The sequence below is a fragment of the Lathyrus oleraceus genome, chromosome 2 (assembly GCF_024323335.1).
Source record: "Lathyrus oleraceus cultivar Zhongwan6 chromosome 2, CAAS_Psat_ZW6_1.0, whole genome shotgun sequence".
In the NCBI taxonomy this organism is placed as follows: domain Eukaryota; kingdom Viridiplantae; phylum Streptophyta; class Magnoliopsida; order Fabales; family Fabaceae; genus Lathyrus; species Lathyrus oleraceus.
Genome location: NC_066580.1, coordinates 595239 through 622818, shown reverse-complemented (window position 1 = coordinate 622818; position 27580 = coordinate 595239). Strand labels below are relative to the sequence as shown.

At 34.4% G+C, this 27580-nt stretch overlaps 2 protein-coding genes and 1 long non-coding RNA gene across 3 annotated transcripts; 1 reads left to right on the top strand and 2 right to left on the bottom strand.

The window, feature by feature from the left end:
• Positions 1-3496: 3496 nt before the first annotated feature.
• On the top strand, positions 3497-8061 carry LOC127117444 (calcium-dependent protein kinase 26). The gene is made up of 9 exons (XM_051047460.1): positions 3497-3665; positions 3790-4560; positions 4746-4889; positions 4975-5127; positions 5406-5521; positions 5825-5992; positions 6804-7028; positions 7381-7522; positions 7729-8061. Exons 2-8 carry the CDS (start codon positions 3879-3881, stop codon positions 7501-7503), a joined length of 1611 nt encoding a protein of 536 aa, XP_050903417.1. The 5' UTR covers positions 3497-3665; positions 3790-3878; the 3' UTR covers positions 7504-7522; positions 7729-8061.
• A 4136-nt stretch (positions 8062-12197) lies between these two features.
• LOC127121048 (uncharacterized) lies at positions 12198-12961 on the bottom strand. Its single transcript, XR_007803292.1, has 3 exons — positions 12621-12961; positions 12427-12517; positions 12198-12336 (listed from the first exon to the last, which is right to left on the bottom strand). It is a non-coding gene; the product is annotated as an uncharacterized LOC127121048 (long non-coding RNA).
• Positions 12962-15487: 2526 nt separating this feature from the next.
• Positions 15488-16405, bottom strand: LOC127117443 (uncharacterized). Its single transcript, XM_051047458.1, has one exon. It carries the CDS (start codon positions 16210-16212, stop codon positions 15787-15789), a length of 426 nt encoding a protein of 141 aa, XP_050903415.1. The 5' UTR covers positions 16213-16405; the 3' UTR covers positions 15488-15786.
• Between the last annotated feature and the right edge of the window lie 11175 nt (positions 16406-27580).

The window sequence follows — 27580 nt, the reverse complement described above, 5'->3', positions numbered from 1 at the left end:
GGGTGAAATAGAATCAGAGACACTAGGTCGAGCTATAATAGCATGATTTGAACTGGCTTGTGTAAAGGAGAGATCTATGCCAAAGCTGAAAGCTCTTGTCATCACAGTATCTTTGGTGTTTTACTCAATATCGGACATCCCAACAATCCACCTGACAACCACGTATGAACGGGTAATGTATTCGCATTTACTTTATTTTTCAAATTGTGTTTGCTTGAGGACAAGCAAAGATTCAAGTTTAGGGGAGTTTGATAACACGAAAACACATCAGATAATTGCCTTAATTTACACCCAAAGATCATATCATTTCGATTAATATCCCGATTATTGCGCAAGTATTCGTGTTGTTTTTGCAGATATTTGAATCTCCATGCACTAAAGAGCAAAATGAAGAAAAGGAAGAAAAAGAATAAGAAACAAGTGAAAAAGCACAGAAAAACCAGAAAAACAGATTATGCAGATTTTGCTGATGTGACGATCGCCACACATTCATGACGCTCGTCACGACCCAGACTGTGACGACCGTCACAGGCCCATGACGAGCGTCACGCGGCCACAAAGTGCGCTTTGAAACAGTCAGCAACAGGCACCCAAACGTGCCTAAATCTCCTTCAACAAACTTTTCCCACGGATTCCTCTCTCAAGACCAAATCTTCCTTGATTTTCTCAACTACCAAGACCTAATGGACACTATATAAAGGACTCAAATGGGAAAAATTGTGGGGACGCCTACTTTGATATTTACGCTCTGCAATTTAATTTTCAGCTTTCTAGCTTTCAGCAATTTTTCTTTCTTTCCAGCAACCTTGTTTCCGTTGCCTTATTGTATTCGCCATTCTTTTTATAGTTTCCCTTTTTCCAGTTAGTTTTCCAGTTAGCCATAGTAGTAGTTTCCTACACTAGGGAACTATTACACTTTATTTAATTTTAGTAGTAATCTGTATTGAAGAAGCAAAGCCTACCGACTTGTGGAATACTGCTCAAGTGCTCCAAGAATCGTTATACTCTGTACTTCGATCTCCAGGTTTTTATTGAATTATTATTGTTACTGCCCATTTATTGTTATAAGCATGTTTTCCGCAATGTTGATCTGTTTATGCCTTGCGTTTGTTTTATTTAATATGTCCGACTAAACTACCGGTATCGGTATGTAGCAACTTAATTTGATGGGATTTAATAATAACCGGTGAAAACCCTTTTTCTCAAATAACCTTTTAGGCTGAAGTTTTTAATCTAAATTTAATTAACTTTATCACAAAAGCGTGAAAAGCTATTTAATACAATTTTGCCACGAGAGTGGAAAATTAACTAAGGTGAGAACCAACAATCGCGAGAGCGTGAGGCTCAAGCTGGATAGTAAAAAATAGGCATTGAGTTTAAAAACAGCGAGAGCACTTTAAAAACAATTAGAACTTATTTATTTTCAAAAAGTAATTTTGACTTCAAATGGGACAGCGAGAGCGTACATTCTGACTTAAAGTTATAGGCCAAATCAACAACCACGAGAGTGTGAGATAAAGTCTTTTAAATAAACATTTTCTACTGAGAGATATTTGGCATTTAAACTATTCACCGATGACTTATCGAATCCCTGACGATTAATGCGCTGCATACTGATTCCTTCCATTAATTCTTTCTTAAAATCGAAAATTCCCCTTAGATTTACTATATTACCCCCGAACCTCTACCAATCAATTCCCTTAGCTAAACATAGTGACGTTAGTAGCACTAATTTGACCATAGGTCCCTGTGGGATCGATATCTTTTAAAACTAAAGCGACTAGACTGTGCACTTGCAGTCAAGTACCCGACAGTATATTTTATATATAGCCACGACAAGCATCATCAGACATGAAGTTTGCAAGAAGAATCCTGAGATACTTAAAATGACTAATAAACTATGTAATTCTATTTCGACGAGACTCTGAAAGCAAAGAAGTTATGGTTACTTGCTATTCAAATGCTGATTAGTGTGGAGATAAGGAAGATCAAAGAAGCACAATTGGTTATTTCTTTCAAGTATTTGGTTCTTCAATCTAATGGTGCTCGAGAAACCAATATTGTGGTGACATTATCATCATGTGAGGTTGAATATATAATATGATCCTATGTTGCGTGTTAAGCAATTTGGATCAAATATGTGCTGGAAGAGATGAGGTCGAAGTGAAGAAACCTCTGGTGTTGTAGATCGACAACAAGTCAGTCATTAATCTTGCAAAGAATTTAGTTCTGCATGGAAGGAGTGAACACATTGAGACTATGTTTCATTTCCTAAGGAAAATGGTAATTCAGGATGAACTTGAAGTGAGACATTGCTCAAGTGAAGCATATCTGACTGACATTTTCACCAAATGATTGAAGATCGACAGATTTTTAACGTTGAGAAAGAAATTAGGAATAGTTCAGATTTATTATGATTGATTTGTGTTTGACAACTTGGATTATAAATGGTGTATGTTGTGATATAATCCAAGATGTGATCCAAGTGTAAGTTAGTTAGGGTTAAAATTTATTACTCGCTAATCAAGTCATTTAATTGTATATAAATAGATAATTGTAATTCAGTTTTAATACAACACATTCAATAACAATAATCCTTATTATTCATTTTATTTTTTTCTTTTCTCACTAAAAATGTCTCAGCTAACAATGAGTGCTTAAGTACAATATAACTAATTTCTAAACAATTAGTCATGATTAATGAAGTAACAATAGATAGTATGCAGTTAGAAGCATCCTAATTTGAAAAATATTTAATCAAGAATGCTATCGACATTATTAAACTTCCTTGTGAAATATGTTAATCAGTGAAAAGTTGTTGTGTAAATGGTTTCCAAAGCGTGGGACTTGTCCTTTGTGGTGCGTTTGGTAGGCGGGTTAGTTAAGTAAGAGGTATGAACAAGAGTAAAGTGGCGAAACACTAGAAAATGAGAAATGTATGCAGACAAAAGAAAAGAAAAGTTTGCATATGTCAAAGTCAAAGGTGTAGTCAAATAAATAAAAAATAGCATGAAGGCAGCAAAACGAAATAAAGGTTGGATCCATATTGGAGGAATCTTCCTTCCTTCCACTTGTTACTCCTATCCACACAAACTCTCCTAAATCTCTTTTTTTTTTATCTAACGGTTTTTAAAAAAAGAATTTGGGTCAAAAATTGTCATGGTTTTCAACACTTCATAAATAAAATACTAGTAATTCGACAAATTGAATAGTTAAAATTTAGCATTGTTGAATACTCGATGAATGCCATGTATCCATTACGTGGAAGAACAACACCAAAGATAGTGACCTAACAAGTTGAAATGATCCTGAGGACGTGTGAATGCATTTAGAGTGAAACGAAGCATTTGACCTATTATTATTATTGTTAAATGGAAGGGGGTATATAAGATATATTTTGTCGAGAGTAGCATTTAGAATAGGGCCCAGCCCAATAAGAAAAAGCCAAAAATAGAAGATGAAATGCAAAGGCGCGTTATTGATTTGAGAAAATGGTACAAGCTGGTCACCACTGACTTTCGATGTTTCTCGGTAGAAACCATTAAAAATATAGAAACTATAATTAACAACTAATCAATTATTATAATTATTTTCCTCCCAAACTAACTTTGTGGAGATCTATCGGACTCACCGGAGAAGAAACCAATTTTCCTTCCCTCCTTCCGGTACGCACAAGCCTATGGATTTTTATTATTCATTCATTAATGAACGTGATTTGATCTTCGTTTCTAGCATAGCAACATGTGTTTGTATTGAATGTTTGATTTGTTTTGTTTTTGTTTTGGTCAGTTTATGACGAAGAAGAGATAAAGAGAGAAAGGGGATGATAGATATTTATTATTATTCTTTTTATATATAAAGATAATAATAATTGTTTGATGGGCAATACATGCCGTGGATCTTTGAAAGGAAAATATATCGAGGGCTTCCCACAGCCCGAATCAGACAATTCCAATTCCAATTCCAAACGTGATTCACCCAGAGTCAATCGTCCACCACCACCCTTCAACTTCACCTCCACCGCCATGCGTCGAACCGCCGATAACCAGACTTATTATGTCTTGGGCCATAAGACTCCCAACATACGTGATATATATACTCTTGGCCGAAAGCTCGGTCAAGGTCAATTCGGTACTACTTTTCTGGCTCTTGACAATTCCACCTCTATTGAGTATGCTTGCAAATCTATTTCCAAGAGGAAACTTATTTCCAAAGAGGATGTCGAGGATGTCAGGAGGGAGATTCAGATTATGCATCATTTGGCCGGTCATAAGAATATTGTTACCATCAAGGGTGCTTACGAGGATTCGCTTTATGTCCATATTGTTATGGAGCTTTGTTCCGGAGGTGAGCTGTTTGATCGGATTATCCAGAGAGGTCATTATACCGAGAGGAAGGCCGCTGAGTTGACCAAAATTATCGTTGGCGTTGTCGAAGCTTGTCATTCTCTTGGGGTTATGCATAGAGATCTCAAACCTGAAAACTTTCTCTTGGTCAATAAAGACGATGATTTCTCTCTTAAAGCCATTGACTTTGGCCTCTCCGTTTTCTTCAAACCAGGTTCTTACTACTACTACTACCTCTTTCTTCTTTTTTTACCTTTTTTTTAAACACAATAACTTTACTTTTATTTTTATTATATCATGTATGTTTGCTTCCAAATTTGCTAGATTCTTACTAGTTACTATATTAATTAGAGAACATTCTGTTTGCTTTCTATCTTCATTTAATCCTTATTGCCTCAGGTCAAGTTTTCACGGATGTAGTTGGCAGCCCATACTATGTGGCTCCTGAGGTTCTCCTCAAGCATTATGGGCCCGAAGCAGATGTGTGGACCGCCGGTGTCATACTTTATATATTGCTCAGTGGTGTGCCACCGTTTTGGGCAGGTATGTGTCTCACTACGAACGCTCTTTTGATTATTTGCGATGCATGTGTGGCATGTACTCAGAGTTTTGTTGTTTTGGAGCTCAGAGACCCAGCAAGGTATATTTGACGCAGTCTTGAAGGGACAGATAGATTTTGAATCGGATCCGTGGCCTTTAATATCGAATAGTGGGAAAGATCTTATTAGAAAGATGCTGTGTTCTCGGCCTGCAGATCGCTTGACTGCCCATGAAGTTTTATGTATGTTCGTTCTTTTTTCTATTGCACTAGCTATATAAACAAGGATAATCCCTACATGAATAGAATAGATGCGTTTTAATCCTTTTTTAGATTAGTCACTATGACTATTCAGTGGATGTTATTATATGTATGAATAATAGTGACTCTGAGCGCTAGAGTGTGGCTCTTCTTGAACTGTTCAAACTTCCAAAGTTTCGTACAGTGTGATTGTCTGCATTATTATATGTAATGGCATCTATTTTGTAGATCAAGGGACATTACTTGTTGTGCTTGTTCAGGTCATCCTTGGATATGTGAAAATGGCGTTGCCCCTGACAGAGCATTGGATCCTGCTGTTCTTTCTCGTCTCAAACAGTTTTCTGCAATGAATAAGCTAAAGAAGATGGCTTTGCGGGTAAGTAAAGCTAACAATTGCATGAAAATTAATTTATGTATGAATGAGGATCATGCATTTTTTACAAATAAAGATAATGCATCTTCATATATAATATACGAAGTGCCGCTGTTGCCTTTGTGGCAATATACTATCATGCACTTCTTGATTGTCAAATTAAGTAACCTTGTTGTATACATTCAATTGTATTCAAACTATTTCCAAATTAATAATACATGAAGTGCCATTATTTTTGGTATGAAACAAACTAAGTAACTTTAGTTATAGTTGTTTGACATGGTTGCTGTTATGGTATTTTCTTAGGTGATTGCTGAAAGTCTATCGGAGGAGGAAATTGCTGGTTTGAGAGAAATGTTTCAGGCTATGGATACTGATAGCAGTGGTGCAATCACTTTTGATGAACTCAAAGCTGGTCTAAGAAGATATGGGTCTACCCTTAAGGATACAGAAATACGTGATCTTATGGAAGCGGTAAGGGGTTACTGACTTAGTTCTGTTAAAAATATAATTTTTCTGTAATTTCTTATGTGCTCCCATTCTTTTTGGAAATCATATTTTAATTTTGTTATATATTTACTCTTTGTGAGTTTCTATTGTATTCTTCGTCTTTCACTCTGTTAAAAACATCCATGGTTTTGAAATAAGTAGATATCACACAATGTTTTACTCACTCTGTTATACTTCTCTTTAATATGTCATATGTCTTTCTTCTTCTTCTTCTTCTTCTTCTTTATTTTATGTACTAACATAGGGATGCTTTCTCTGTTCATATACTGGGATTAAATATCTTTTATCATTCATTGATTATTTATTATGCTAGAAAAAGAATGCTTGTGGGTGACACATGGGAGTGGTATATGGATATTTGTACCATGGCTTTTAGTTTTTATTATTGGAAATAAGTGGGATCTTCACCATAACAGAAACTTGAGTCATGAAGAGCTATATGGATTTCTGCACCATCTTCTTTTACTTGAGTCTATTCACTTTTGAACAAGTGTCCATTCAAGACTCTTGAATCTGGATTCTTATGAGTCATTCTCTTATAAATACCTCTTTTTCTTTATTACCACATCACCTATCTTTGGTAAAGATGCGCTAGGCTATACTTTGCTTGAATTGATCAGACGGGTTTGCTGGTAACTTGTCATTTTGACATTGGAGTTGACATTGGACATTAGTGAAAAGTGTCTAAATGTGATATAGAAAACCAGGGACTTATATTCATGTTAAATCAATTCTGATTATCTTCTGTTGAGCTGAAATGTTTGAGCTGTTTCAGGCTGACGTGGACAACAGTGGAACTATAGATTATGGGGAGTTTATTGCTGCAACAGTTCATCTCAACAAACTGGAGCGTGAGGAGCATCTTGTTGCAGCATTCCGATATTTTGACAAGGATGGAAGTGGTTATATTACAGTTGATGAACTTCAACAAGCTTGTGCAGAACATAACATGACTGATGTTTTTCTTGAAGATATTATCAAGGAAGTTGATCAAGATAACGTAAGTCATTTACACTTGTGCTATACATTGACATGGGAAATCCCTATAGGCTATTAGAAGACCTTACAGTTTATATATTTATCCTCCTGGAAAGACTGAGCTTTTAGTTTCACAATTTCTCTACTTTATGAACTTTGCATTGGTTTTAATTTTGAACCTAACTTGAATGATTTGTGGAAAAAGTATGTTAATAGTATTGTCTCCACTCTCCACTACTTATCAAATGCCTAAATTCTAATGATCTGACTGACTAGTATGTTTAATTCTTGCATTCCAATATTTAATTGAGTTGAGTCCCTTCATCCCCTTGTGCTGATATGCTTCATGGTTCTGGTTATATCTTTTGTTTTAGGATGGAAGGATTGATTATGGTGAATTTTCTGCCATGATGCAAAAAGGCAATGTTGGGGTTGGTAGGAGGACTATGCGCAACAGTTTGAATTTGAGCATGAGGGATGCACCTAGTAGCTTTTAGTTGTGCTCATTATGTGCAGGTAATTCTTTGGCTTTGGAAAAAACAGAACTTTGCCCTGTATTTACTTCTGATTAAGGTCCATGAAACCTATTAAAAGGATGAGTCATTAATGGTTCCATGCACCCAAAATAGAGTGTAAGACTATTCAGTGCCCTTTATGGATACTGTGGGTAATTTGTGTGTTACTCTTTGGATGTTTACATGGCCTGTCTTGTATTTTGGCAGGTTGTATACAGAAAAGCCAGAAAGAGGAAGCATAAAAAAAACTGGGGATTGTGGATGCTCCTGCATGAGCGAGCACTCATCAAGTGTGATAATTGTGTTGTATTGTGTCTGTATCTGTGTAAACTAATTCTTGCAGCTATTTTGAGTTGGTCTGTTATTTATCTCTGCTTTTTATATAGGGGCATTCTGTTTATAGTAGAAGGATTTTGATTTTTCGCATGTAAAGTTTCACACACAAAAACATTATGTATTGCCTCAACTGAGAAGCGTATTTGGTTTCTGTAGGAGCACATCAAGTGACAATGGAAACATGTTATAGTTTTTTTGCTATTATATTCATCCTTTTTCATGATACTAACATTTTCTAACTAAATTATAATTAATATAATAATAACTAACATAAAAATGCCAAATGCATGTCACAATCTTCAAGTGTGTGCATTTTTTCAGCGCCTCAACTCACAATTCATTTAAATTTTCTTCATTCTAAATTTTTTGATTGTTTGGATAAAGTATTTGACTTGTTTTATTTGTTAAATTTAGTGTTTCGACAAAATAGTGGAATTTAATTTATTTATTAAAAAGTATGTCTCACAACTTATTATTTATGAAATAATTAAATTTAAATTTTTTCTCTCATTTTGTTTATTTATTTTGAAGATGAAAAGATGTAAAAGAGAGTGAAGTTACCACGGAAGAACTAGTGATGCAGAAAAGAGAATTTGAACTCTTTCCATCCTTTGAAATGCATGTTGCATCTCTAAAAATTTGAAAAATTGAAAATAATTTTGATATGTTTGAAGATACATTTCTAAATTTAGCAATAATTCTATTTTATTAAAACAAAATAGTAAAACTATCACTAATGTATGTAAGATAAAACTAACACTATAGTAGCATGGAAAGAGAGAGTACAAGGTATGACTCAAAATAACATGGAAAGAAGGACATGAAGTAAATGACATTAAAAAAATATCAAGACAAATAAAAAAAAGGACATATACTAGTATATATTTCTCACAAATTAGATAATTCAATTCTATAGAGAAATATATGAATTTTGCGACCTTTTACTTTAATGTATGAGCCTGCTACTTATACTATTCTAAGGATAACCGTCGACAATGGTTATTTTCCAAAGGACGAGACATGTATTCCATTACTCGAACCTCTGCGTTCTGACTTGTTTCCACGTGTTTTTGAAGATGTAACTGTCAAGAAACAAGACGTCGTGCTGATAATTGTCTTTTAACGTGTTTCGAGCTTCTCAACTACCTTCAAACATATCTGACTAAGTCTCAATAGGGTTTGTCGAAACATTCTTTAACTTACTCAGACTTATAAAATATATTAATTCCTTGATAACTATTAACTATTGATCTTGTCGAATCTAACAGTTTTGGCCAAAAGCGTTTTCTAAGACCCTCCTATTTTAATTTTTTTAGGTATACCTTAGACAGCGCTTTTCAAAAAGCGCTGTCTAAGCCCCCCCGTTAGACAGCGCTTTTGCCTAAAGCGCTTTCTAATCCCCCCCTTAGACAGCGCTTTTTACAAAAGCGCTGTCTAAGGTATACGAAATTTTTTGAAGCTTTTGTTTTAAACCACATTTTTTCCAGGTTTATAAACCAGAATTTCTACCTGTTTTCAACCAGATTTTGACAGACAATTATCACATTTTATATATGCCATTTTGGCCTTTTTTCTACCAATTTTTGGCTAACAAATATATATATATACCAATTCAAACCAATTTTGCCTTAAATGTATCAAAATATATACAAATTTATGTACACATTTACAAGTCATAACATATACTACAAATGTACACATTAATTACACAAATTTATGAACAAACATTGAGCTTTATCATGAATTGACACCACTCCTCTTTGATTTCGTCCACTTGATCCTTTGTATAAAATGCACACTTGAATTCATCAAAGTACTACATAATAATATAACATATTTTGAATTAATTTCAACTATTTAATTATATGAGATATGTGTAAATATAAAAATAACTCATAAGTTAGAAATACATACATCGGTGGGAATCTTTAATCGGCCCAAAGCAAGAGTATCTCGCATAAACCTCAACATGAAATACCCGCAATCTATTTGATTACGTTGTTGAGGACACTACATATGAAAAAAAAATATGGATTATAAATCCTAAGTTTTATCAAGTGTCATCACTAATATAATAAAAAATGTGGTAATTAAAAATATACCGCCACTTTAATCCATGTAATGGAGTTGGCGCCCCTCCTTGAGGTTTGGATATCTCGTTGGGCCCGAAAAGCTTGTAGGACGCTAATAAAATAAAAATGAAGCAATTAGAACAATTCACATAAACTAAGAAAATTTTTGAACATTCTCACTTACGTGTCAATTAGGACCTTCATATCCGGGTATGTTGTCCAATCATTTCCTAACGAGTCAAGATCATTTCCTAATATATGTATTGACAACGGTGACGCCGATTTCTTCATGACTAAAAATTTGCATGAAGTCTTCATTACCAATCATTTGGTCGTAATCAAAGCCGAAAATCCCTACCTCCATATGTACAGTCCGAACACCTCCGGTCGGTATATCGGTCATCTCTAGAAATGTCCTGAGGCACGACCTATACTTGGTGGTAGGTTTTTTCCTAGCTACGGTCTTCTTAGCACCAGAACTTTTTACCCGTGCGGAGGCGTTGCTAACCTCCTTTTTTTGTTGTGCGGAGGCATTGCTAACCTCATTTTCTTGAAGCTACATGTCATATAAATAGTTAGATCAAATTAAGAATGTAACAACTTCCATGAATATATGTCATATAATTGTATATTACCTCTTTTCTTGAAACCGTGGACTCGGTATGCCGTGGAATCGCATTATCTTTTGATTTGGATTTTGTGGGAGTCTATTTAACATAACCAAGGAAAATATGTAAGTAAAATTTTAATCATAAATTTTAAACTTTGAATATACACATTAAAGTTAACATAAGTTTTAAGCATACCTCATATCCTACGCATATGAGGTTTGTCGGCCATGCAACAAACGAACCTACTGCTTCGTGCACCGTTGTTGCATCCGAATCATCGCTAGGATATGGTAATGCTGCATTCGGCTCAACTGCAATATCAACTGATACCTTCAAACATCCAGCAGGGAGCTCTCTAGTGTGGAGTAATACTCCGCTAACGTTATGCACTTTTCCCTTGCCAACCATCCGATAGTATGGTGACGACAAATACAGCTGACAATGGGAAATGCCCTAAAACCAATAATAACAAGAAATCGTTAATGTGTATATATGTCAAATACATAATTTAAGCAAATAGTTCAATTTAAGACAATTATATGTAATTACCTCTGGAATTTTCGGCTGAAAGGTACAGTTGATACTGTCTTTGTCCGAAGCATCTCTGTATACTGTTGAGGCGCTAGCCTCTCTTTCTCTCCTCAATGCATCAAGCTCAGCTTGCATGGCTTCCAATCTTGCATGAAGCTCCCGATTACTAGGAGCCTTTCCTTTTTAATACTCAGGGAGGTCGGAGTGACTCCAAATCCCTTACCCCTCACCCGACCAGAATACTCAGGGACATCTAATGCCCGACTAAGTATGCCCTTAGTATCATCGGGTTGCTCATTAGACATCTAGTATGATGCCTCGAGATCTTCCTTGGACCACCCTTCTCATTACTGTGATGCCTCTTCGAATTTCTTCTTCCGCGGATACTTTTTTACTAACTTCCTCATGTTGGTCATCAGCCATGTCTAACCTGTAATAAACCAAGGAAACCATCAAATATCAAATATAACTTATAATCAAAGCAATTGAAAACAAAAAAATAAAGAAATCATGCATTATCAGATATAACTTATAATCAAAGCAATTGAAAACAAAAATATAACGAAATCATGCATTATCAGATATAACTTATAATCAAAGCAATTGAAAACAAAAAAATAAAGAAATCATGCATTATCAGATATAACTTATAATCAAAGCAATTGAAAACAAAAATATAATTAAATCATGCATTATCACATATAACTTATAATCAAAACAACTGAAATTATAATGGCAAATTCAGCTTTAATTCAATTCTAAATTCAGTTCACTAACAACCTCCAACAAATTTTAATACTGTTAAAACTCTCCACTAACTTTCTCTTGATTTGCTAACTGTTAACTAACACATAACTTCCAAATAATTGCTAAGTCCAGACCAAGCTTGCAAATAATTTCTAACTTTTTCCTTTAATCACATCCAAACTGTAATTGTTTTCAAATTCTAACAAGTGAGTCTAACCAACAACTTAGCAATTTCACTCTAACCTTTTCTCTATTAACAGGACACCTCCAAAAGCTCCACAGCACATGAAAGTCATAACATATCCAAACCTGCTAACAGAAGTAAAAATAGATCAACCAAATTTAACTGATAACTCAACTAAAACTAACTTCATCGAAAGCCAACATCCATAATCTTGCATCAATAATCCAACAGCAGTTCCAGAAATCGATTTCAAATATTCAAGCAAGGCAATGCCCAACAGCAGCATATGCATAGCAGAAAAATCCAAAGCTGCGAATAACTAGGCAACTAAAACCTGAAAGTCACAGTAAGAGAAAACGATTTTAGAAATTAACCCAACTCACAATCCAGGTTTCAGAACTATAATCAGTTTCTTTTCAATAACCTGTTTTAGTCCAAATCAACATAACCAATCTATTTTCCTTCTGATTCACAAACTTAATCGCATCCCGTAACCAACCCCAAGTGCAATTGCTCTGTCAAAAAATGAATAGATCCTTAACAAACTATTTAACAGAAATTAACAGTGTTAAAATCATTCCCAACAACCATACTCTTCAAATCTAACTGAAATTTAACCTGCCTTAACCATTCTACCCGAGCTACCCGACTCGATTACGGCTTCCAAACTATATAAACATACATCACTCTTCAATCAAAAAGGAACAATTCTCAAAGCTCACTCATCACTATCATAACCTCTATTCACCATTTTTCTCTCCCTTCTAACCTTGCACAAAGGTCCATTAGGAAGCCATTGGAGCTTCACATCGAAGCTGCAATTATGCTTGATCTAGGATTCGTCTCCACACAACGATTCACACAGAGCATTTGTTCACACGCGACGCACACAAGAATTCACGTAACAGAGTTTCAATGAATCTTTCATCATACACAACAATCACAGAAGCACACGCGAAGAGGAGAAGAAGGAAGAAGCATCGCACAAAATAGAAGAATCAAAGGGAAGAAGGAGGGGATTCTGAAGATTACCTGAAGGCGCCTTCATCTTCATGTTCGTTCGCTCTGAATTCAATTTTCACCGGGCCACTCCGCCGTCTTACAGGTTGGTGAAATTCCATTTTTCTCGATCGATTCTCCTTACTATGGTGTATTTTGTAGTCCATGGAGCCAATCCCTTATGGTTTGGTCTCCGAATCTCCCTTTGCTCGCGTTTAATTCAAGATTTAGTGAGTTAGGGTTCATTTGATTTTGGTTTGGTTTGGATGTTTGACTGAAAATTGAGAGGCATTGAGGTTGATTTGTGATAGAGGACGAAGAGACGGTCTTAATGGTGTAACGAAAGTGATGATATGCCCTCCGCCGCTGCCAGAGGCGATTCCGGCGCGAAGGAGACAGAGGGAGTACGGTGAGCCTTGAAGCAGGTTTTGGTTTGAATGGGGTAACACTGGACTTAGGTAAATTATCCTTTTCTTTTTAATTGAAAGACTTTAAACAGCGCTTTCTCAAAAGCGCTGACTAAGGTCTATATTTAAAAGCGCTTTCTAAAAGCGCTGTCTAAGGGGGGTCTTAGACAGCGCTTTCTAAAAGCGCTGTCTAAGACCCCCCCTTAGACAGCGCTTTCATTATTTTTTTAGAACATTTTCCGTGTTTTATTTTTATTTTTAAAAGCGCTGTCTAAGATGCGCTGTTAAAAAACCTTTTTGGCGTAGTGATTTTCGTAGCTGACTAATATCATAGAAATTCAATAAATTTTTTATTGAGTGTGATGCCTAACACAACTTTTATTTTATAACTCCCCATTAAAAAAATTTGAGTGATGTAATGTTGTTTATTCAAATAATCTAATTAGTACAAGTCAATCAAATATAGTAGCATTTTATTTATATAAAAAAATGGCATGAAAACATTCGGGAGACTTTTATTTAATATTTTCAACGTACCACTATTTTTGTTAGTCACTTTTAACATTATATGTTATGTTGTTAATTAGGTGATATCATATAACACATAGAGGTCTAACTTATGATATCCCTGCTAGTATGTCAAAATAGTTCTGACTGAATGATGTATAAATTTCAACAACAAAAGAATTTTAGACATTCTTTCTATATTTTCTCAAACAACAAAAATATAAATGCACAACTGTCGGTGATGGCACTGCCATTCATTCTTTTTCGCACATGATTGTATGTCTCTCTCTGTCAACTACCCATGAAAAGGATGATAATCATTTTTTTATTATTATTTAGGCATCATAATAAGTACCCCAAATAATATCATTTCTATATAAGTTTCACCATTTTCTTTTTCAAAACAACTTCAATGGTTAATACATTTAAGGTATACGGTTGATTATATTATAAATTAATAGAAAATTGTTGTAATTTATTAGGCATCAACCGAATGTAATTAAATACGATTTTATAGTTAATAATATGATTTCAAAAATATATTTGAAAAAAGAGATTAATTGTTATATACTGTCAGTGTAAAAAGTTTTACACTGTCAATACATCACAATCATCCATTTGTATTATTTTTTAAATGGTTAAAATAAAAGTCAAACATGTTAAATAAATCAATGATTGTGATTAACTGACCGTGTAAAAAATATTTACACTGTCAGTGTATATCGATTAAATTCTTAAAAAAAATTATAATATAAAAATATTAAATATATTGACAACCTTTTATATCCAACTTTAAAAAAGAAATGAAATTTAATTCATTTCATATGATAAAATAAAGATTTTATCTTATAGTTTGAATATTTTATAATTGAATGGACAAATTTATCATTCCACATAAACGAAGGGAGGAAAATAATTCGAACAAAACCTTATCTAGAGTATATTTGAAAATACTAGTATATGTCAAATTAATTTATTAAATAAATATAGAAATGATTTAAAATTTAATTTCTAATAATAATATTCAATCTAACCTAGTCTTAAAATTTTTAGACATATTTTAGAATTTTATTTTTCCTTAGAAAGTTGTATTATGTACTCCTGCATCCTCCATAGTACTGAAACACCTGTCCAAAATAGGACTGACTTTTAGCTTCTAATACTTTTTTTGTACTCTTATTTTGTTGGTCAAGTTTATTTGTACACTTTAATAACATTGTGAATAAATGTATGTTTTAATTGGTAAATGCACATGCAAAAACATGCACATCTAAATATGTTAATATTAATAACAACTGGAAGAAAAGAAAAAAGAAAGTAATGCACCGACAGAAACATGTGATGTAGTATCATAACAGTAGTGTGCTGTGTTATGCTATACTATGCGGTGGAACCGTCCAAAGACAGCCTTCGTTTACCTCTTTTTGTCTTTGTTTCTTCCGTCTAACTTAACTTGTTTCACAATGAAATTCAAACCCCACCAAAAATTAAAGTTTTGTTTTTTTGAACGAAGCCAGCTATAGCACCGACACCAAACAGCTGGTAAATACATACTAATTTGATTTGATGATATTGCAATCCACAAAACAACCTAGTTATATTATTATTATTATTATTATACAGATAGAATAACAACAATAATACGTAAAGTAATTACGTACAACCTTTTTTTGTCACGTTTATGACGGACAAGGCAACAATGAATATTACACAATTACAGAAGGAATTTTATGGAGAAAAGCTATGAATTCGAAGAAATGATGCATGAACTGATCTTAAGACTAATTTATTGGAAGATGCATTCAAAAAAATAATTAACAGTGGCGGGTATTATAGAGTGGTTCGCACTCGGTGGTGAATGGTGATGAATTTTATATCATTGTTTGTGGCTTTGGTGTGTAGGTTTGAGGAAGATGAGAGTGATCGGAATTGGTGATTCTTCTGATCTCAGAACGCATCCGGTAGAAAACATGCTTCCAACTTCCTCTGTCGGCGGATTCCAGGTGCTTTGTTTCCTGCTCGTTCATTTCAAGATCTGTTGCAAAGATAGGTTTCCGGGAGAGGATCCAGGCGAATATCCAGAGCCAGCAGTTTTTTATAGAATCACCTACGGATGAGAATGAGGAGGGGAGGGACTTGGATCTGGGAAATGACCAATTAGCAGCAGCTGCAGGGATGTTGTTGAGGGAGGAACTTGATAGACGTCTGCGAATGCCTCCTGCTGCGGCTGCATCATCGTCGGTGGTGGATACAGGGAGGGCATTTCCACTTCTATTGGGAAAGAAGCTTCTGCTCATGATGGTGTATAATAATGTCTCCTTTCTCTCTCTCTCTCTGTTTGTGTTTGTGTGTGTTAATCTGTGCGTGTTGGTTACTAAAACATTGGTAGCTTTGTTTGTGGAGATAATATTATGGTGAAATGTATCCTTCCCACCTCTATCACACCCTGTTTATTCCATTTGTGGGCTCTACTTCTTCACCCTATTTTATGCCAACAACATCTAGTCCTTTTATTCCATTTTATTTTTTCTATTGCTAGTTTTTAACTTTTTATATATTTAATAAATTTTTAAATAATTTTTTTTATCTATAATATTCTTAATTATTTATTATGTTTATTTTATTCACTTTAATCACACAAACAAATACTTAGGATCTCAAATTCAATTCAATTATGTTAAATAAATATTTATAAAACGATATTTTATAAATTAATTTTAAAAAAATAAAATCATTTGATAGAATAAATGTGTAAACTTGTAGAGTTAGACAAAATTTAAAAATGAAAAGAAATAAAAGAAGGATTTATTTTGTATAAGTTGCCGCCAAATTCATTGGTTAGATGGAGGTTTTGTCGGTGTACCTACCTAGACCCATATCAAGTCCAAGTGTAATAAATGCTACTCTGCATTTGTCTAATTATTAACAACAATAGTAATCCTTTTATATTATGGCACTTAATGCTTTATTCTCTTTTCTCTCTTATATAACAACTAGTATACAATAATTTCATTCACATGCAAAAGTATTAATCTGAATTATTTATGATCCTATTTTATTGAATGACCTAGTGTCTACAATAGAATCTTGAAAGACCGTATAATTTAAATGAATAATGGTATTCTTACCTCAATACTTATATCAAACACGGTTTACTATAGTGTTTTTTTAATAAATTATTTAATAATAAAAATATAGATTAATCAATTATATTATTACATTAACCACGTACATGTTATTAATCACATTTTTTTATATCTTATTAATCAACTTTATTACTTTCTTAATCAATAAAATTATTAACCAAGTTCTAACATTAATTTATAATTTAATTATAAATTTACGTCAGAAGTCGGTTAATATTATACTTTTTATTTATTAATAAAATAGTAAAATCGGTTAATAATTTATCAAAAGAAAAATATGTGATAAATAACATATATTTTTGTGATTAATGCAATAATAAAATTGATTAATGATAAATATTATATTTTTATTATAAATTTATTTTAAAAAATAATTACTTTTATAAATATTATTTTATTTAAAAAAAACATTGTGCGTCGTATAAATACGGTGAACAGTGTTTTGGTGTAAATATTGGTGTAAGAAATGAGGTGTAGGAATAACATTACTCAATTTAAATAAGAAAAAAAATGCTTAGTTCATAGATTAAATTTGAATGGAATATCACTATTACGGAAAACACATATAATGGATGTGAAACACGTATAATAATGGTTGCACGTTCGTTGTTATGTATGGTTGTACGTATGGTGGTTTCCACAACAGACAAGAGATCGCGGTTATAAGTTAGATAACATGCTACTTATAATGACAAATAATTTATAGGTTCTTGGTTCAAATCTCAACCTCGTCATTCTTGTCTTTTATTATTTTGGATAGCACGCTCTACTTATAACAACGATTAGGTTAAAAACCGTTGTGATATAATTTATTTTTTCCACCACGATTTCGGGTTCTCTCGTATTTAATCATCTTCCACCACAATTACATGAAAATTGTAGTCATTCATACTATCATGCTGAAGGTAATTAAATAAGGGCAATTGTCATACTCCAAGTTTTGATCATATTTTTTCCCATCTAACTGAATTTTTTTAAGTGTATACCATACTTCAGTAGGCCACCTTCACCTTAGTCCTTCGCCAAATTCTATTTCATCTAGATCTTATGATCTAAAAATTAAAGGAGGACCTTTTTGACTTTCTATATTATCCTAATATATTTTTAATTTTTTTTATTTCTTTTCCTATTTGTTAAATCATTAGCACATTAGGATTTTATTTTTTTATTATATTATATTTTATTTTTTTTATTATTATTATTTCTTTCAGTTTTTCCTTTTTATATGTTTGTTAGCATTATTACGATATTATTATTATTATTATTATTATTATTATTATTATTATTATTATGTATTGGCGTATTCCCCAATACATGCATCTTTGCGTCAGCTCGAGTCTTTCTTTTCGTGGAATCCCTTCGTGTCTCCCAGCAAGTTTTCAAGTCGTGACCTGCTCACGCATTTTCACCTTATTTCCCCCCAGAGTCTTTGTCTCCCTAGTGAGTGTGTTACTCCTATGGACCTTCAATTTCTCCTGATTTCTTTCCTTCGTGGCAATAATTCACCATGAAGATTTTATTTCGCATGCATACATTTGCAACATGAGGTCTCTTAGGGACCAAAATTCGTCTCTTTGTTATTATTTAAGCTCATTCTATCTCGTCGAGATGAAGATTTTAACCTTCATATCTCCGGCTAGAATGACCTTAAATAGGGGCATCTGTAAGACCCTAATTTTGACCCTAAGATCCCTCATGGCATCATGTTATTGCACAAGTGCATTGCCTCAAGGATCATTATGCCACGCGTTTGACTTGGTTGCACGTTGCGCCCTCACATCTGGATCGTTTCTCCTTGCCACGTCAATTAATGAAGTCCATCCTGTGGCTGCACATTTTTCCTTTATTTCTATTTTCTTTTATTTTCAGTTAACTCAATTGATCTTTAAAAATTCATAAAAAATTTATTTGAAGTATCACATTTGATCAATTGATCAATTGGACTTGATACTTGTCTTCTTTTCCATTCCCTTTCTTCTTCATCCCACTCTTTTCATCATTGGCCAATGAGCTAATGCCTTATGGTTGGTCTTGACAAATGAGAGGTTTAACCTTTTTTGATCCAAATCAAACTCAACTTGATCCATGATCAAGTGAGTTGTTTTGTGTCCAAGATAGGTTGCTTCTTGGTCAAGCGAATAACCTAAAGTCCATACAAGGCCCTTCCCCTTTTGTTTTGGCATGGCAAGTTTGTGGAGCTTGACTTACTAGTCATGATCTCTAACTTGTGTTCTTTGCCTATATTTTTATTGATCGACCTCAGATAGGTGTGACTACTACATTAGTCCACTTACGATTGTTTAACATAGCGCTACATTGTCTTATGACAAGCTAACTTAACTTCACTAATTACCAACTTTAATTTGAGCATTTAATTTCTTGTCATGAAAATTGTAGTCATTCATACTATCATGTTGAAGGTAATTAAATAAGGGCAATTGTCATACTCCAAGTTTTGATCATATTTTGTCCCATCTAACTGAATTTTTTTAAGTGTATACCATACTTCAGTAGGCCACCTTCACCTTAGTCCTTCGCCAAATTCTATTTCATCTAGATCTTATGATCTAAAAATTAAAGGAGGACCTTTTTGACTTTCTATATTATCCTAATATATTTTTAATTTTTTTTATTTCTTTTCCTATTTGTTAAATCATTAGCACATTAGGATTTTATTTTTTTATTATATTATATTTTATTTTATTTATTATTATTATTTCTTTCAGTTTTTCCTTTTTATATGTTTGTTAGCATTATTACGATATTATTATTATTATTATTATTATTATTATTATTATTATTATTATGTATTGGCGTATTCCCCAATACATGCATCTTTGCGTCAGCTCGAGTCTTTCTTTTCGTGGAATCCCTTCGTGTCTCCCAGCAAGTTTTCAAGTCGTGACCTGCTCACGCATTTTCACCTTATTTCCCCCCAGAGTCTTTGTCTCCCTAGTGAGTGTGTTACTCCTATGGACCTTCAATTTCTCCTGATTTCTTTCCTTCGTGGCAATAATTCACCATGAAGATTTTATTTCGCATGCATACATTTGCAACATGAGGTCTCTTAGGGACCAAAATTCATCTCTTTGTTATTATTTAAGCCCATTCTATCTCGTCGAGATGAAGATTTTAACCTTCATATCTCCGGCTAGAATGACCTTAAATAGGGGCATCTGTAAGACCCTAATTTTGACCCTAAGATCCCTCATGTCATCATGTTATTGCACAAGTGCATTGCCTCAAGGATCATAGCATGTTTGGCTCCTTAACCCTAGGGTGGGGACTTGTGTGAGTGGTTTGAGACCACCAAGCATGCTTGTATTGTATGTTATTTCTTTTATTATTTTGATTACTAACCAAAAGCACAAAAATATGTCACTAACTCTTTTTGTTTTGAAGCTCAAGTGATCATGTGCTCCAATGCTCCTAGGAGGCTCCTAAGCCCAATGATATGGCTAGATGAAGATGAGAAAAAGCATGACAATGGTCCACAAAGATCCTAATCATCATATATGTCTTCCAAGTATCTCAATTTGCTAATTTGATCAAGATAACCCAAAGGGATTGAGGATTGTTTCCCAAGGAAACCCTAATTCAACTATGCTTTGACTGTGCCTTGCCCATGAAGCAACCCCAACCTATGATCAAATTTAATCAAGGTAAGTTCTTTAATTCATAATTTTTTGCATATATGAGCCTATTTGAAGATCCTAAATCATTTATTCATCAAGATTGGAAGTTTGGCCTTGAAAAGTTGACCAGTCAAGTCATCTGACTAAGCTGAGCACCACTGAGATGTAACTTTTGATGTGTTTGTAAAATGAAGATGACCCCAAGAGATAAAATGTTCTTAAGAACCATATGAACAACTTTGATATTCATAAACAATACATTTGAAACTTGTAAGGTGATCATTCATTTCAAAACATTATAGGTCATTTTGATTAAAACCCTAATTTTGGGTCAAATTACCAAGGACATAACTTCCTCAATTTTTATGGTTTTGAGGTGAGACAAAATGAATTGGAAATATTGAGATGTCTACTTCAAATGTTATGTTGGAAAAAATTTCATAATCCTAAAATAAATACATGTGATAATACAAAACATTATAGGTCACATTGGACCCAAGTCATTGAATTTGAAAAAGTATCCAACTTCAAATGCCCATAACTTTGTCATAAAAAATCGATATGATGCAAAATTTGAGTTTAAATTGATCATCTTATAAAGATATACAACTTTGATGTTGGAGGTTTTTCCATTTGAAGTTTGCATCATGAAAACAGAAGGGCTTGATTAGGCTTACTTTTGGTAAAAAAATTCAAAGGTGACTTAAACATGTTTTGTACCTGAATTTTCACATCCAGTTTTCATCAATCTCCAAATGCCAAATGAATTTTTGCCCAACATGACTTTTGTTCCTTATTTCAAGGGCTTTCCAACCATTACTCACATTACTTTTTTGGACTTACCATTTGAGATTTTCGAAGAACTTTTCATTTATGTACAATTTGGCATTTTTATGATGAAACTTGATATGCAAGCTAATTCCACTTCATGCACACGTCCAATTACTCTTCAAATGAACTCATCATGATTTTGCAACCATCATTGGGCCTCACATGCGCCTGTACAGGCCCATGCATATCCAATTTCAAATGTCATGCACACGAGGGAAGCATGATGCACAACCAATTTCATATATAAATAAACACTCCTTCTCATTCATTCATAAACCTTTTGGAGATCTGAAACGCTGCAGCATTGAAACCATAGTCATACCAAAGGAATTTTTCAGAAATTTTTCTCACTTTCGAGCTTGAAATTCAACATCATTAGTTGATCTTCAAAGCTCAATTCATTAACCTTTCATCTCCACTGCATCCCTAGAGAAAAGAGGAGCCAAGATCTTGAAGAAATCGTGGCCTGAAGAGCTTCAATTCAGAGGTATACCTTCAAACTTTTTGGATCTAGAACTTGCAATCCAATGTAGCTTTCTCTTGTTTGTGTGGTTTTCTGAAGTCCTCACACTTGAGGCAAGCCAATGGTGGTTCCAATTTCCCATTTCGTGCATTTACAGTTGATACACCATGATCTTCCACCTCACATTTCTCTCAATATAGGAAGAGTGAGGAAGATCCATGGATACAGTGGTGATCTCCATCACACAAGCTTCAATTTCATATCCTCATTTTCCATTTTTGTTAAAAAAAAATTCTCTGCAACTGGTGGCCGGAGGTTGTTGTTCCACTGGAGAAGATGGTGGTTTCCACCACCATCACCACGTGTACACATTCCCAGCCTTTGGATTTGGTTCTCACGTTTTAATCGTGTGCATCCATTATGTGTACTTCATTTAATTCATTATGCCACGCGTTTGACTTGGCTGCACGCTGCGCCCTCACATCTGGACCGTTTCTCCTTGCCACGTCAATTAATGAAGTCCATCATGTGGCTGCACATTTTTCCTTTATTTCTATTTTCTTTTATTTTCAGTTAACTCAATTGATCTTTAAAAATTCATAAAAAATTTATTTGAAGTCATAAAAATATGAGACCAATTCCAAAAAACTTCTTGAAAAATCTAGTTTCATATTTTGATTTTTAATTATTTTTGTGACTTCATTTAGTATTTTTTGTGAATTATTTGTTTTTTAATAGTTTTAATTCATTTTAAAATACTTTCTGATATTTGAAAAATCCAAAAATATTTTCCTAGCATTTATGGATTATGATAAGTCAATGAAAAATAATCTCATCAATTTCTTATTTGATTTGAGATTTATTTGAGATTTTAATCCATTTTGTGCTATTTTTAATTGTTTTTAATTGTTGGCTGATTTCAAAAATTGTTGAGAAAATTAGTCAAAGTTTGTTTAACCATGTTAGACCTATGAGAATTTAATTGGACTTGTTGAAGTTGATTTGAATTGAATTTGAGGTTTGACCTTATTTGATTATTTTTTATTTGCATTTTATTTTAATTCAAAAAATACCAAAAAAATATCATTGACTTGTTGACTTGTAATCTTCATTTGTTTTCTGTTTGGTATTGATTGATGATGATTTGATTCACATTTGATCAATTGGACTTGATACTTGTCTTCTTTTCCATTCCCTTTCTTCTTCATCCCACTCTTTTCATCATTGGCCAATGAGTTAATGCCTTATGGTTGGTCTTGACAAATGAGAGGTTTAACCTTTTTTGATCCAAATCAAACTCAACTTGATCCATGATCAAGTGAGTTGTTTTGTGTCCAAGATAGGTTGCTTCTTGGTCAAGCGAATAACCTAAAGTCCATACAAGGCCCTTCCCCTTTTGTTTTGGCATGGCAAGTTTGTGGAGCTTAACTTACTAGTCATGATCTCTAACTTGTGTTCTTTGCCTATATTTTTATTGATCGACCTCAGATAGGTGTGACTACTACATTAGTCCACTTACGATTGCTTAACATAGCGCTACATTGTCTTATGACAAGCTAACTTAACTTCACTAATTACCAACTTTAATTTGAGCATTTAATTTCTTGTCATTTACTTTTGATGTCATTTATTTCTTGCTCATTTATTCATATTGATTTTCCCTTTGCTCACTTGAGCACATATTTTATGTTTATGTCATTTTTCTTTTGCTCATTTGAGCCCATTATTGTATATAAATATATTGTCATATTATGTTTGCTTTGTGTTTATTTTGTGTGAACCAATTGCAAAAGGGAGAAATGACTTAGAATTAGGACTTACATATGCTTAAAGGAGTTCAAGAGCAACTAGGCCTCATGCCTTTAGAATGCTAAATTTATTGAAGAGAAACTAGGCCTCATGCCTTTAGAATGCTAAACTTCAAAGTTGACTTCAAAGGACTTCTCATCTAAACTTATTTTTTGTCCATTTCCCTTATTGTGTTGTGAACTTTTTGATGTTTGCTTTTGTGTGATAGGGATCCCACCTTGAGATTGTGAAAAGAGGACCATTGTCATGAGTAGCCAATTTAAGAAGACAATCCAAATGGAGATCCTAGGAGCTTGAATTCAATTGTGTGATTGCTTGTTTATTTGCTATGTCCAAAGGAAAAGAGCATCTTAAGTCATCTCTATAACTTCAAGAAAAGGAACTCCAAGGGTTTATCTTTCCCCTCTTATCTTTGTATGCTTTAGGACTAGCCCTTCTCTTCTTCTCCTCACTCTAACCAAGCCAAAAATCATTTTCAAAACTTTGACTTTGTTTTAAATTAGAAACCTAGGCCTTAAGCCTTTGACTTTTCAAAACCATTTTCCTAAATACTCATTGTGAATAAATCTTAATCCAACTTTGACTTCATTTTGTAAATAAATCTAACTTGTAAATATAACTCATTTCAAGTTGTTTTTGTGGTTCCAATGTGTCATACCCCAAAATTTGCCCATTAATATTTCAAGACATTTCAGGGCACTCCGACTCATTTTATGACACTTAAAGGAACAAAGGCCCAGCTCGCGAATGACCCAAACTGGCCTACACGCTCACCCAGTGATAATATGAAAGTGGTTTATTTGGAAGCGGAGAAAAAGGGGTGCAAAAAGAAAAGAAAACGAACCAAACAGCAAAGCCCAGCCCAAAGCGCAAGACACAAATGTTGTGCCTGTGACGGACGTCACAGAGGGCGTGACGAGCGTCACGCAACACAGCCTTGTGACGGGCGTCACAGAAGGCGTGACGAGCGTCACGCAGCACACCCCTGGGACGGGCGTCACACATGGTGTGACGAACGTCACACCATTCCCCTACTTTGTAGGCGCAGGTAACGCTTCGGAGATTTGAAGATCCGTTGAGGAATGTTGGGCCCTGCATCCACTATATCCATGCGCACGTTGAAGACTTTTTGGGCAGCATACATGACCTAATGACAACAATATAAATAGCCACCTTGAAAACCTAAAAGGGGGCTTTTTGGGAGATTCTTTTTTCCTTTGCCGTTTTCGCCTTTGCATTTTTTTTCTTCTTTTCCAGCAGCTTAGGCATTGTGTTTTACAAGTGCTACACTATTTCTTTTGCAATTCCGGATTCCCTTTTGGTATTTAGTTAATTCTTTTCGCACAGTAGTTTCTACAACGGAAACTATTGTGTGCCTTTTTACCGAATATAATCTTACGGCGGCAGCAAGGTCACCTCCGCTCAATTCTACCCGATCGGCCCATTCAAGGTTGCGACTCCATTGCAAACAGGTTTGCGTTACTATTATCGCCTTATGTTCCTAATTCACATGTGATATCATAATTGAGATTCATAAATATATTTGAGGCTTTGCATGTAACTTAAGTATGCCTGGATACTTTGAATTGTTGTAATGGGTGCCGCTGTTCTTCGTCCTATTTTGATCTTTGCCCATCTGACCTGTTTTATCATAACCATGCTTTGTTTACCTATTACTTTGGTGCAACTCTCGATTGCACCCTGATTTGGTATTCTAACCCGTTTGCTGAATTTTGCAAAGGTTCATATGTCCCGGGAAAAGATTGCTGTTTAGGTCTCCCACTTTATTTGTGGGATACCCTTGTGGAGACTCATCCTAAGTGGCCTAATTAATTTTAATGTGTTCATTTTAATGTCTTAATTTTAATGTATTAATTTTAATGTATTAATTTTAATGCATTGATTTTAGTATGGACTTAATTACTTAATTGACTTTAAAATATGACCTTTAAATAAATGATCTTGGACCTCTCTCTGCTGCCTTACGGTATTACGGTATAGTGGTCATGTCCCGCGAATATGGGGATACCCTTAGCAAAGACCCTTCGGTTAAATCATCATAAAATAAATTGTGGTCCCTCGGATGTTGCCTTCGAAAATACGATTTTGTCCCTCGACGACCCTTCGGTGTAGCCTACGGTTAAATGATGATCGCCCCTTCGAATGCTAAGGTATCCTTACAACTGTTGCCTTCAATGACCTATCGATGACCCTACGATGACCCTTCAACATCCCCAGGATAAAACCACTTACTTCTCAATAGTAAGGACAGTTTTACCCTCATAAGGATGGGAAATGCCCGGAAAGACCTCGGACAGGTATAACCTTAATTGCTCAGTCATAACCTAAAAAAATATACTTTTCGCACCTCGCACCTTTCAAACGTCTTCTTCTGGAAAATCACCACTTAGCATACATCCGTACTAGGATCATTGCCGAGTTATATTTTTCTAAACTATTTTCTAAATTAAACGAGATAACCACTTTGTATACATTCATGCAAGAATCATTACAAAGTTAAATTCTCATTTTCTAAACATTTTCATACATTTCTCAACCGCTTTTTTTCAAACAAAGAAAACATAAATGATTGAGCAATTAAGAGCCCATGGATAACCATGGATACAAAGGGTGCCTAACACCTTCCCTTTGTATAAAGTACCTCCCGAACCTAAGAATTTAAAATTAAGGTCTTTCCTGTTCTTTTCCACCTTTCCTTATGGGATAAAAGAAAAGTCGGTGGCGACTCTTGCTATCCGCGACATTGCGATAAAAAGCAAAATACCTAAAGTCCAGTTCACCGTATGACAGAACTGGCGACTCTGCTGGGGATTACAAAGAGAGGTCCATCTTAAAAAAAAAAAAAAAAAAAAAAAAAAAAAAAATCATTTATGTTTTATTATTCCTTCTTTTAAGGGGGCTTTGAGTGAAAGATCCTACACCCGGATCTAGTGTACCTTAGGTAAGTAGCAATAGATCATCGCGACTATCCGGCGTATACTGGAATGGTCAAAATGATAGCTACGGTTAATGTGACACTTTGGTTGTCCTGATGGTCCTCATGTTATTTGAGGAAAAATTTGGCTTCCGCGTGGTGTCGTCAAAGCATTAACCAGACCTTTAGAACCCTAATTGACTCATCCTAGCCATTAGAAAGTAGTGAGATAACTGACTTCGGTTCCGACTGGGGTTGGTTGATACTCGATACTACACTCCTTGAGATTGGACTTTAGGGAAGCTTCGGTCAACCACTTGGTGTTGCACTGAAGTGGACTTGAGGGAAGGTCAATGATTGGAGATCCTTTTAGAACCCGGTTACTATTCTAGGACAGGTTGAACCAACTAAACTTCAGTGGGGAGGGTACTTACCTATGGAACTCATGCAAGCCTTAAAACCTAGGAATGATGGTTGTGTGACTTGCTTGTGCTTGTTATTTATTTAACCTCATAACATCATAACATCATAACCTCATGACATCATAACATCATCATACTAACCATTTCAAGGACTTAGGAATTTAGCTTTGCTCTTTGAACAGGTTATGGCTTCCAGGAAGACTATCCGGATCAATCTTGTAGCAATCTCTCCTCAACTCAAGGATTTGGTGTCAGAACTCCCCGATCATGCTCAGTTCAACAAGAAACATGGTCATCTCCTCAATCTGGTTACCACGGGTTTCAAAGAAGATATGATGAGAGTCCTATTCCAGTTCTTCGATCCTAAGCACCATTGCTTCACTTTCCCAGATTATCAGTTGGTACCCACGTTAGAAGAATTCTC